The 14,141-nt window shown below is 34.3% G+C and overlaps 1 protein-coding gene across 1 annotated transcript in view; it reads left to right on the top strand.

Moving 5' to 3' along the window:
* Window positions 1-9,946, top strand: part of LOC149796542 (endoplasmic reticulum membrane protein complex subunit 7-like) — a 28,259-nt gene extending 18,313 nt beyond the window's left edge. The window contains exon 4 of the mRNA XM_089960255.1: window positions 9,664-9,946. Coding sequence (XP_089816381.1) covers window positions 9,664-9,759 — 96 coding nt within the window. The 3' untranslated portion in view covers window positions 9,760-9,946. The remainder of the gene's footprint in view (window positions 1-9,663) is intronic.
* The last annotated feature ends 4,195 nt before the right edge of the window (window positions 9,947-14,141 follow it).

Below are 14,141 nucleotides of genomic sequence, written 5' to 3'. Positions count from 1 at the left end.
TTTGTGTGTGTGTGTGTGTGTGAGAGAGAGAGAGAGAGAGAGAGAGAGAGAGAAGCAATAAGAGTGGTCATATCGAGTAGAAGACTGGACGGGAACGAGCCTTTTGTGGCCTATCTTTCGTATTTTTCCGGTGTTCAGTTGCTCGATTTTGAATGTTATACAACTGTTTTTATCGCATAACTTAAAATGTATATTATGTTGTGTATGTGCTTGTGGATCGTCAATATCGGGCAAGACGGACTATCATATCTGCTCCAATTTTTAAAGTCAAATTATAAACAAACGGTTCGATTGAGGGCCTCACCACTGGTAGGAAAGTCTCCGTATCCTTGAGTAAAGTAAACAGCCTCTTTAGAAAGTCTCGATGTCCCTGGATTCTTTGTGTGTGCGTACTAGTGTGTGTGCGCGTGCTCGGTCGGGTACACGCACGCGTGAGAGTATATAAATTCTTCTTACGCATGAATTCCATATTGATGCACATATAAAACATTTTGAACATTTTTCACACGGGAAATTGTGCTGATTTTCCTGTTTAATTGTTCATTTGAACATTAATATAAAGTAGCATACGTCTTTTCAAGGTTTAGTTCTATATTTGCTTCCTTACAAGAATATAAATGTTACCATGTCAACTTGAAGCTCAATGCCACATGACCTAGCTTATTTGAAGTTCAAGGGTTCGGGAATACAAAATGAAAATAAAATGCTATGGTATAATATTTTATTTATGATGCACCATCCTTAATTTCCAAGTCAGAGTACAAAATTTGAAAACTCCGGGGAAATAAATGCACAAATAGAGCACGATTTTGTACAAATAAGAATTCTAGAGCCGTTTGCTAATTATATTAACCTCTGAATATAGAGGAGCTTATGCTCTCTTTTTAGTTTATGAATATTGTACTCTCTCTTTCTCTCTTATAAAATTGACATCAAGATTTAGCATCAGTCATCCTCATAAGGAATATTTTTTTCAAATGATGCATAAAACAAAATTGCTCTCTTCTTTGACATTTTGAATATTTTTAACTCGTCTCTATACACAGTATCAACATTCGGGAGGACAGAATGTTGTGACTATTCTCTCATTCGACCCAAGAGGTTTCCCGCCATTAAATTAATATTAGAGTTTTCAATGAATCCGAATCCTTACATCATACAAACAGAATAATCGGCCGAAACAGTACCATACCAAAGTGTAAAATACGACAACGTAATAAATACGCTTCCATTCTCAAAGTGTCATACGTAACTTCAATCTCAAATAAATTGTACGATACTAGTTTGATAAAACAGTGAACATGACTTGCAGGTTCTTTAGCAGACGGATGATGAATACAGACAAAACTGAAGTTTCCAACGAAAATGGAGATCTGTGTTTTTTTAATATTTTTTAAATACATTTTCCAAGTAGCTTAGATTATGCGATACTACCCGTTCATGAAATTTATTTCGTTACGTCTTAAATGACTTCCTACATATATTACCTATAAATACGTACGTCGTATCTGATCAAGTGCAAAAATGGGAACTGCGTATTGTATGCATCTTAAAGAGATAGTTGAAAGTTTCATCGGAATTTGCGATCACTCTTTTTATACCATGATAGATCCCTCTTATAATCGTATCGACATATTAACGTACAATCACTATTGGTGGGTTTTGTCCGTAGTAGAATCTTAACCTACGGACTTACTTAAATTACACAAATGCAATCTAATAGCGTTTGGCAGTACCAAATTCTAAATTTCTCTCTAAATACAACTTGCTCGCACCAATAACGTGCAATTGCTCCCTCGGGACTTCCTTAATTATCTCTTCTCGCAAGAGTCACTAAAGGCAGTATTTCTTTCTGAATCACTTTTAATTCAGACAACGACCACGCTATCGTAGTGATTCAGGTACGGATTCTTAATTTCTTACAATGTCATAACATACATTAAACAAATATCAAACAATGGCATGCACTAACTACAAAATGCATAGATATCGACTCGATTCACTCTCGTAATTTCTTGTTTAAACAATAACAAAACTTAACACTATTATGGTACTCGAATTTCTATCCAATATCCTACTCATCCTCTGTCACTCACATCGTTTCCTCAGTATACAATACAGTTGCATAATGCGACGCTAGCATACTCCAAATTATATTCGTTGATAACATCAGGCCTTAGTGACTGAATAATATCAGATACTGAGTATACAGAAATGATTAAGATTTACAACGAGGCAATGACTGTATCAGAATCTACGTCCAATTTAGAAAATCGGAATTTAAAATCCTGATTTAAAATCAGGGGTTTAACAATAATGTCGTCATTGCAAGAATTCCTACAGCTGATCGTCGCTAATACAACTCCGTCAAAACCCACGATGATATCATCAAGCTCAACCTATCGTGAGTTCAGCGTGGTTTTCCCAACTGCAATTCCAGAGAAAGAAATATCACTAGCACTTGCACAATTACGAGTATATCACAGCTGGCCAATAATTAGATCGAAATCATTAGGTGGGTTGCAAGCAAATAATTAACTGGTATTTGTACATAAAAAAAACCCAGATGGAACACTAGACTGGAATGTTGTAAGTATACCTAGGGTAATTATTAGAGCGAACAGATAAATAATGAATTCGAAGATTCAAAAATTGCTATCACTTTTCACGAATTAACATTATCAGCCGCGATAGAAATAAATTCGCATGATTATGCTGTAGATATATATCAGTCGTCAATTCGAACAGTACCAGGATGGCCAGATATACTACCTGTTTATCAAGGTCCGTTAGAACCAAAATCAGATCATTTCCTCACGGATAATAAAATATTTACAAAACTTCCAAAATATCGAAAAGAAGAACCATTGTGTTTTACGGAAAATACTTTCATTGCGTCTGATGGTACAAAGCTTTCTGAAATTAGACTTGGTTTTCATCACACTGAGTATGAGAACGGATTCGTCAAAGGATATTTTAATGAATCATTTTCCAACGTCATCAAGTTCGAATACAGGCGTGTGTTCGATCAGCTACAAAACTTGCGTTCAAGTGTCACACAATATTACAGCGACGATACAAAGCAGCAGATCACCGCAACGATGCAACATTAAAACCAGATTATATCCAATCTTGAGTTTGTCAATAAACTTATCATTGAAGATGTAATTTATCATGCTGATAGAGTAGTTCGTGACCCCTCAAAAATTAAACAATTATTTATGGACGGATATATAATGGATTTTTTAGTTGACAGTTTTAGATGATACCATCACGAGATGCTTCATTATTCTTGACAATACAATGTTTTTCAAACTCATTTTGCTCTATTTATATAATATTATTTATCTAAATAGTTATTTTGAAAATCTGGCTAGATAGTTTTCAGCGTTTTGAATTACCCTGTCATTGGCCGGCGTTATTTGTTTTAATCATAATATCGTTTCAGCTCTCTGTATTTTTTTCTACCTCATTGCACACACACATGCGTTTCTCTTCTAACCCCAACACCACACTTCAAACACGGGTTTCGTCCTAGACTCTCTCTTCGTACGTTTTGTAAGGTGGCGCTATACAGTTTCGCATTTTGCATTAGGATTTTAAAGAAAACGAATGTCCCCGGCTTTCCTCACTGGTTATACTGGCTATTTAAAAAAGACCTTGTATATCTTAGATATAATGCAAAGAACCTTTAATTCCCTTTATTTTGGTGTATGATTGATGGGTGTACTATGGGTTATAGAGTATACAGCTTGGCCTTACTTCAAATGTGCACCTTTCAAAAAAGTGCTAGCTCTACTTGGTCATTTTCACTTCCTGAACTTCAGAGGTAAATTGTATAAAAAGGAGCCGATAACTTTTTTTTACATTTTATATATTTGGTAATTCATTCATTGCACTTTCAGAAGCTGGTATTGTCTAGTCTGGAAAAATTCATTTTCCCTATTTTAATAGCTGCTATGTATAGTGTATTTTAGACTAATTCAGACTGATTTTTTAACACAAGGGAGCAGACATTTTAGTTAGCAGTGTGCTTAAATCATGTAAAATTTCCAAACGTACAATATCCAAAAGAAATATCATCCACATTACATTAATGTAGCATAGAGGTATGCAGACATTCTCTCCACTGTGCATGTTTTAAATGCGAACTACTTCACCTTACATACATCACTCTCTCAAAAGTACATATTATCTGGTGAGCGCCACCATAAAGACGATGTAGGTATTATTTTTGTATGATTTAATTATGTTTATATGGCTGAAACATTTAAGTCGCAAGCATCAAAACAATCCTTATGAATAATTCTCCTGCCTTTTTCCCCACAGAAGAGTATTTATGAGTGTCAGAGTCTCTAACAAGTCCAGCCTACCCCCCCCCCATATTAAAAGTGAGCTATTTTAAGAATGCACATTACATTTTGTAAACATAGCAACCAATGTTATGCTGAATGACAGGAACATGAAACTAGCCAGAATTATTTCTGAGATATCAACAATGAATTTTACAATTAGAAAAGGGAGGTAACTCATCAGCTTCATAAAGGTCAAAGGTCAAAGTGTAAAATATTTGCCTATTGTTTAATATGGAAGAAGCGAATTCACTTTCTCTTCATTTATTTTTTATTTCATTGCAAATAAATGAAAAGAAAGATTTTCACCATATATTTCTGTCACTTATTGCAACAGTTTTAAATTTAAGTTGACTCTATTCCTATATTCTAAGTCTTCTAATTTCCCCATAATTAAGGTCACTACTCACACAAACATACCTCATGGCAAATTATGTAAGCAAGAGAAAAAATGATCATAATTAGCTTATTTTCATGCTTAACATCAATATGAATGTACCATTTTATTCAGAACATCATACATAATTATATGAAAATAAAAAAAAATAATTGCAAACATTTTTTAATTTTGTTTAAGGTGGGCTATACAGTTTCGCATTTTGCATAGGGTTAGGATTTTAAAGAAAAAGAATGTCCCTGACTTTCCTCACTGGTTATACTGGCTATTTAAAAAAGACCTTGCATATCTTAGATATAATGCAAAGAACCTTTAATTCCCTTTATTTTGGTGTATGCTTGATGGGTGTACTATGGGTTATAGAGTATACAGCTTGGCCTTACTTCAAATGTGCACCTTTCAAAAAAGTGCTAGCTCTACTTGGTCATTTTCACTTCCTGAACTTCAGAGGTAAATTGTATAAAAAAGAGCCGATAACTTTTTTTACATTTTATATATTTGGTAATTCATTCATTGCACTTTCAGAAGCTGGTATTGTCTAGTCTGGAAAAATTCATTTTCCCTATTTTAATAGCTGCTATGTATAGTGTACTTTAGACTAATTCAGACTGATTTTTTAACACAAGGGAGCAGACATTTTAGTTAGCAGTGTGCTTAAATCATGTAAAATTTCCAAAAGTACAATATCCAAAAGAAATATCATCCACATTACATTAATGTAGCATAGAGATATGCAAACATTCTCTCCACTGTGCATGTTTTAAGTGCGAACTACTTCACCTTACATACGTCACTCTCTCAAAAGTACATATTATCTGGTGAGTGCCACCTAAGTGAAGTCCACATGATTCGTTTATGCAAGCTTTGTTACAGGGAGTTGTAGAACCTATCTGAAGCCACTTACCGTCATTCTTTGTTATGAATTGGTCCTAATTATAATATGGAAGAGTTTGAGAGATTATCTACAATCAAAACCTTCTAAGTCTATATTCGATCATGACAGAATAACCCCTGACTTGCCGAGGCGAGCTCGGGTTGATCCGACAAGATACTGATTAAAAGTATTCGTGGCGCAAAATTTTTTTTTCGCAACGATGGTGCAACTTATGTATGGTTCGCATTAAGAATCATGCGCGACACAGAAGGTGTCTCTGAAGGTGTCGCCGATGGTGAGCAGCGATGATTATTAAATATGTCGACAATCAAAAATATTGTATAGGGTAAAATATATTGCGGAGCTGGACGATACTTCCATTATCAGTGACAAACATGACCCTATCCGTCTTCACACTGAAAATATTGTTACGTTGAATAAAAATTATAAACCAGGAATGTTGACTGGTATTGATAAATTGTATTATGAACGAGCGTATCTTGTGACTGCAGTTATTTATGCAATATATCCACTAAATAATAAAGCCAGCATTCATGATCTTAAACCAATTAAATTTTCGACAATAAATTGTGTACCCGAACGAGTTACAGTACACTTCACAAACGCGATACGTGGAAATAAACTAACAGATCTACTACGTGAAAAATAAGCAAATGGGCAGAATCAAACAAAAAGGAGCTACAATAAATGATATTGCTAAGTTAGCAAAAAGCTAAAATTTCCAATGATAGTAAAAACAGTGTCAGGAGAAGTATTATTCGAGTCAAAATATTTACTGAAAGGAGCGCCGATTAATATTATTGATCATAATGCGCATGCGTGGGCATCTGCGGTGACAACATTTCCAGGAGATCGAACTGTCAAGTTTTATAGCGGTGATATGTTCGATTTTGTTAGAAATATTAGTAAGAGCGACCCTGTATCTGTATGGTTGTTTCAAAGTTCCGATGATGGAAATTGTGATCAAGTTGTACGACCTAACGGTTATATTTATCGTACAGAATCTCTCATTCGCAGAAACATGCACATGACGATGCTGAACAATTATTGAGTAATTGTTTTACCTTTCCTTCAGTTGCTGCTCATTTTGCTCAGTAGGAAAATTCATGGAAACCAGCACGTTTGGAATTTCGTGAAGAAATACAATTCAGTTGGTGTTGAGTACGGACACGGTAGATTGTGGAATACCAGATACGATTATAAGGATGTTATCTCGGTTGATATGGTTGCCTGTTATCCTGTCAGTTTTCTTGGAATGGGAAAATGTTCTGAGTACTTTAAGAGGTTTGGACATCCAACACAAGAGATGATCAGAATATCGATAAACGGACCATTACAAGATTTTTACCTGACTGGATCCGCTTCTATCGATTCGTTTAAGATCTCCATATCATTTGTTATGTCTGGTTTGGTAAACACGTTTCAGAAAAAAATGTGGGCACCAATAGTTTTATTACGATATATGCTTCATGTAAAAAATATTGATATGGTTGATTGCAAGCGAAGCAGTTATATCATAAAGACAGCAGAAACAAGTTTGGTTGCCACAACAAAAGAAATATTCTGATGATGACAATCCTGATATGACTGATTTTGAGAACAATAATTGGTAAATGTACGCAAGGAAGATCATAAGATCATGAACGACATTGTGCAAGATTAATTATAGATGATGCTGAAATTGATTTTATAATTGCTGATAAAAGGAAGAGAAACACATTTATAAGTCGAAGTAATGTTAACATATCGGACGGAACTAAATTAGGTAAAATTGTGAGCTATTTTGATGGTGAGTCACCGCAGTTTACTCATTTAAGATCTTCAGTGCTTGTTATGTTTCGATAAATCTATTATCAGTGATAAAAACATTTTCTGATATCGCAGTTAGATGCGCCAGATTCATTTTATATCGATAAGAAACATGCAAATCTGTTAAAACAACTACATATTAACGCTGATGCATCATGGGGCGAATTTAGAATAGAACAAGAAAAGATGATTAGTTATTCTTAATCTGCAGACGTTGAAATTAAGGTTATTTATTACAAAAATAACTAAATATCAGAATTGTTATCTACACCATCGGTATAAGATCCTGTGACTAGATATAAGACTTTTTATCTTAATGGACTAGGAGATTCTGGAAAAACAACACGTGTAATCAAATTATTTCGTCGCGGTACTTTGTACTGTGTTGACATGATTGTGTTAACACCTACTCATAGACTCGCCAGATAAATGAACGAACGAGGAGTTAAATCTCATACTTATACTCATCAAAGCTTTTTCCGATGGACGGGAGATACATGGATTTCTGAACGAATGGGTGAAAAATATATTCCAAAGATTATTAACTGGGATGAAATATGTACAATATCTCTAGAAACGTTAACAATATTTATTGATTGGTTGTTGACAAAAAATACTGCTGTAATAATGTGTGGTGATCATGGTCAACTGCCACCTTTTGTTGGACTAGCTCTGCATAAATGGCTGAGGGCTTGTGTTGATTATTATGAGTAGATAACTGATCATCATAGAGCTCTTGGTCCAGAATTAAGAGAGCTTAAGACATTAATCAGCATACAACCAAATTAAATTCAGTGTGAAATAATGCGTAAGATAATTTCAGAAACTCCTATGAATGATTTTCTGCAAGTGTGGATACCAGATGATTTGATAGTTGTAAGTAGAAAGAGAGTTCGTCATACACTTCAGAAACAATTATTTATGTACATAAAGTAAAGTTTTCAAATCTGACTGTACCATTGTGTTATTGCCAAGCAAATACGCGACGAAAAAATACAGAAGGTTAGATTCCTGGTTCCTTGCTGTCAAGGAAACAAATTCTTGTGTCAAATGATATTGTTTTTTTTCATGTTAGTGTTGTTGAGAGCGCGTTTACGATGGACAAATCTCAACGGACGCTAGAATATGCTATAACGATTCATTCGTCACAAAGGACTAACTATCTAGGATACTAATATTTGGATTGTTGGTGATCGTATTGAATGGTCAAATTTAGTTTATCTCGCAGAATCTAGAGTCAGAAGAATATCTCAGCTGCTGGGGGGTGGGGTATCGTAGACTTCACAGAAAATAATAATCTAACTCCTAGCAATGGCGATGATGTGGTAAAGAAAAAAAAAGTTATAAACAGTGTGATACAAAAAACAAAAGCGACTTTGATATCGATGCTGAATTTATCATGACATGAATTATTTTCTTCTCATACTAGTATCCAAACAACCTCTCAGAACGTGTTCAGTTGTATCGTTTAACAATTGCCTGATCACGAGGAATTGCAGTATGTCCTAGTCTGATTTTGAGGTTATGTTTTTTCATCAGAGGTGATACTACACCAAGAAATTCCTTGCCAGGATCAACCTGTAGCAAATGTGGCCATCGCAAGGACTCTCGTTGATAAATTCGTTCAAACGCAGATGCAACTTCAGTTGCTGTTTTAGTTGATAATGTTTCTGCCTCCTTATATCTACTTGTAACATCAACAACAGTCAATGCGTATTTGTATGTGCGAGATTGACGTCTACCAAATTTAATGGTATCGTGTAGTAAAAACAAAATATCTGCTTCATGAACTTCATTAGGAGTGCTGACATCAGAATTTGCATACTGAATTGGTTTTGGTAGTGGGAGATAAATTTGTCATATTGCCTGTCGTGCTAACCATTTTTCAGCAACAGAACGTGTGACATTTGCTGCATCAGCAAGTTTACTAATCGATGTTCTACCTTTCCAATATCTTCTTGGGCTATAGTAAATCGATTACTTTATAATTATCGGTTTATTAATTACCGGTTTCTAAAACTAGTTTACCTTTCATCGCAGATTTTACTAGGAAGTCAGCAAGGTTTCCTCTGAGAAATTTATTTTTATGGAATCTAACGAGTGAATCAACTTCATATCTGCAATATGTCGTTGTTGTAGATTTTGATTTTTAAAAGCTACATCATGTACATGACATGATTGATCAATCGGATTTATTCAATACTTTCCAGGTCTTGGTTGATCTCGCTCCTCAAGTCGGATATCAAGTCGGGTTCCAAGACCACAATTATCATATCCAGGAAGATGTGTTTCTCCTGGATACTTAGCCCATGGAACTCCTGGTAATTTTCCTAATGAAGCGGCAAAATCACCACCTGTCTTCAAAAGAGACGAAATATATTTGTATGTTTTGTACCACATTTCACACACTTGCCTGTAGGTGCACGCATGTTATTGTTTGTTAGTATTATTGTTAATCCAATAGTGGGGGGGGGGTTGCTCTACATCGAACACAATATAAATCCATATTATTTATTATATTTGTACAACATGGATGTCATTGAGCTCTAAGCGACAGGGAAACAAGAGCCAGTCAAACATCATCCAGCGCTACCAAATTATATCAGAGCAATTTCTCATAAGTCCATCTGGGTATGGTAAGAATCAATTGTTGCTTAATTCGATAATGAGATGGTTAAAGTCGGATAGGTTGTATTTGGTTGCACCATCTATAGATGATCAGAAATGCAACGATATGCTTAAAAAATAATGAAAATGCAAAATTGTTGGACGAGGATGGTAATGATATTATTGATTTTGTCAACGATATTGATGAAGCCCCATCTGTAGATGACATCGATGGATTTATTAGTAATCTCGTACTATACGATGATGTGATGCTGGACAAACAATCAAATCCAACTCGAATATTTTCTCGAGGCAGACATAAAACTACTGATGTGATTTATGTTACTCAGCGATATACACAAATACCTAAAGTGATCAGAGATAACTGCAATATTTTAGTTGTGTTTAATGGAGTTGATACACATACTCTCCGAAACGTTCATCAGACTTGGTGTTCAGGGGAAATGGATATGATCAAGTTCAAAAACTGCTTTTCAAAAGCGCAATCTACCCCACACGGATTTATAGCATTACATTTGCATGATCCTCAATCACGATATCGTGTAGGTCTTGATAAAAGTTTTGGTTAAGGAACAACAGCAGGGAGGATACAACCAAAAATGAGTGTCCGACGGTTAAACAAACACATATACAAATTTGAAAACACGAACAACAAAGATATAGTAATGAATTGAGCTGACCCAATCAGAGAAAATAGCGGTCGATTAGTATCTTCGGTTTGACGTTATTGACCTTGTAATGTTATTATTGTTTTTGTATGAAGACTATTTTTAAAGAAGTCTTGCTCCAAAATCGGTCTGTTCACCCTCCCTGCTACTGTTTTTCTACAATATGATGACTTGTATTCAGCAAATATTTAAAATTTCTATTTCACATTACCTTTTGTTACAATTATATATTTGTATTTGTTTACTCTTTGATTGCTCCATCATTTGCAAAAGCATCATAAATTTCTGGAACCATTTTTGTACTGAAGGATGTTGAAAGCTTTCCATGCATATTTATTGCTCGATGCTTTAGACTGGACTTTCTCTCAGCGCAGAAATCTCTCTTTACCTTGTGTGAAGCCACAAAATGTGGCCTAAGTTCGATGATGGTCTTCCCCGAAAAAATGAATCCTGGATATATCCTTCTCTTTCGTCGTTTAGATCTGATAATCATTCAAGATTCTTGCTTTGAAGGGAAAAATGTACCCATGTAACGGTCACTACATGTTGATCAATATTTTAGAAAAACACATAGACACACACATATAGAACTTCAAAGAAAACGATTTTTTAATTCCAAGCATTTGCGAGCCTTGGTGAGCAGAAGCTGGAAATCATTCAACGAGTCTCAAATTTAACAAAATCATTACCGATTTGAGATTATGTTTATCACATAGTTTTACTTTAGTGGAAACAGTCTGGATAGAACGAGAACAAACAAGTGTTCGGCATTTCATTAAACTCTAGCTCAGATGCTGCACATTTCAATTCTGGCGCGTTAAATAATATTTTCAGATATGATTTCACTCACAAATGCACAGTTCGATAGGCAGTAGAATTTAGTCTATTTGTTTTACAAATTATGTTTCGAATAGTAATTGTCCTTCCCTATCAATAGAATATTTAACACTGACATCATTTTTGAATACTGAATCTCCAATGGAAATTCAAGTGTGTTGTGACATAGTTCACTCGGGGCAGGCCAGCTGGAGAAATTAACGCTCTATATACATGGATTTCGATGAGACTGTTTACGTTTCCATCGAAAACTGTCGATCCCGCTATGAACATTCACCACAGTGCTGGATACAGCAGCAACAACGAGTAGCAATCCAGTTAAAGATTCATGTCAATGAATGATTACTGGATGCAGAAATTGTACTAACTCTAGACGATAAAAGTGTTGATGTTTCATTCAAGATTTAATATTTTGTGAAAAGGTATTTGCATTATCTGAGATTCGGAAGACTGTTGTGGTTGGACCGTTTTCGGCTTGTGATAGACTTGAATTTGGTAAAATTCTTTACATAAGAGACATGATTTTATGTATTCCTGTTTAGGCTGAAATTTAAACAACGCTTGTTCATGGTATGTGGTTCATTGTATTCATATTCTAGTTTTACATTCGGAGAATTCAGCGTAGTGCAAATTGGTAACATACCGACATACCTAACAACTAATGTGTGTTTATCGATAGTAATAGTAAAAAACAAAAGAAAACGTTCCAATAAGTGGGGCAATGAAACTTATCACGGTCAGTCAATAAATAATACAAGAATTTGGTGGGCTTATTTGAATGAAGTATGTTCACAGTGATATGTTAATGTGTTGGTAGATCAAAAATATTTAGCTGCAAATACTATGTGTAAGGTGTAATAACTATGTGATTATATATATATATATATATATATATATATATATATATATATATATATATATATATATATATATATATATATATATATAATGCAATTTAATTAAATTGCTGAATTCGAGTTTTATTTACTTGGAAAATTTCTGAATATGTATCCCAAACATTTCATTTGGAAACGTAAATGATATCTAATGCTGTTGCAATAAAATTAAAAACGGAAGCGGGAGGTCGTGATTTCAAACCCCGGCCAAGTCATACCAAAGACTTACAAAAATGGTACTAACATCTACCTCGCTTGGCGCTCAGCAGTAAGATGTTAGTGTTAGGACTCGTCGGCCAGGTGTCAGGATAATGTGACTGGGTGGGTCATCATGCTATGTTGTGCGGCATGATGCCCCAGTGCTAGACATCTCTATAAACTGCCACACTGCAGCCATTGTAGCAATATGACTGAAAAATTGTTAAAGCTACATTAAAAGTCATAATCACACACACACACACACACAATTTAAAACTGAACTCATTATTTCTATATTATTTTATTGAGTAAAACGTACAAAAGGTTATGGTGTATGAAACTAACTGGTTCATTACAAAGATGATAAATATATAATATACAGATTTACGCCATTAACAAGGATTTAAATAGAACACAAATCTACTGAGACTAGAAATCGGCAAATATGAAAAATAATTCAACTGAAAAATTACACCATGGCATAGAAAGGAACTCAGGGTAAAACTGTACTGCAATGTAAACAATTTTCTGTAGACAGTAGTAAAAAAGCTACGGGTTTTAAAAAAGGATAGAACAAGCATTGAACAGATAAATATTAGTTAATTGACTGCCAAAGTCTTTGTGATTACGAATTTATTGTATCTGACGGATTGTTTGCAATCAAAAATTGCATCATAACAAATCAACTCCTGTCCCTTTCTAAAGAGACATAGTTGATACCATTTATCCATAGCTGAGTTAAAACTGCAATAAATGACTCACTGATTTATGTAGTTTACACATTCGAAAATAAATTATTTGCATTTTTTTGTACAATTTTACGACCGAGAAATCTGGAAGACATTTGCAAATGTCAATCTTCGCAAAAATAAAAAAAAATGTATTCACAAAAATAATAAACTAATTACTGTGTGGTTTTATAGACACTGAAATAAACGATGTACATAAGTAAATGTTAACTAAATTTATTTGAACAAATACGAAACAAGCAATAAACAAAAAATGGAGCAAAACAGAATTATTATCACAGCGCAAATATTCGAATTGTAGGCACTGTGTTGAGCCTATTTGGCATATAACTCGATTTCAACAAAATTGTGAATGTCATTTAGACTGCCACAATTGCTGTAAATTAAACATGTCATATAATGGACTGTTAAGGTGCATTTATGTATCAGTCTTGCATCGTTGACAGAAAGTATCGTCTTTAAAAGCGAAAGAATTGTTTATCAAAGTTACGAGTAGTAACTACTTTCAATTAAACAGTATGCAAGGCTTTATCTGCTATACTTCTAAAATAACACACGTTATATAATGCTGCAAATTTTTTTGATATATACATTTTAATTTCAAAAATAAACTAAATTTAAGACAGTAATACATGGATCTAAAATAATATGAATGATCTAATACAAATACAATATAGAAAAAGTAAAACGGAACTTTGGCCTTCTCTCGTTA

This window comes from Sinohyriopsis cumingii, chromosome 6 (genome assembly GCF_028554795.1).
Source record: "Sinohyriopsis cumingii isolate HCF-2022 chromosome 6, ASM2855479v2, whole genome shotgun sequence".
Classification (NCBI taxonomy): Eukaryota; Metazoa; Mollusca; class Bivalvia; order Unionida; family Unionidae; genus Sinohyriopsis; species Sinohyriopsis cumingii.
This window is presented reverse-complemented; position numbering and strand designations above follow the sequence as displayed.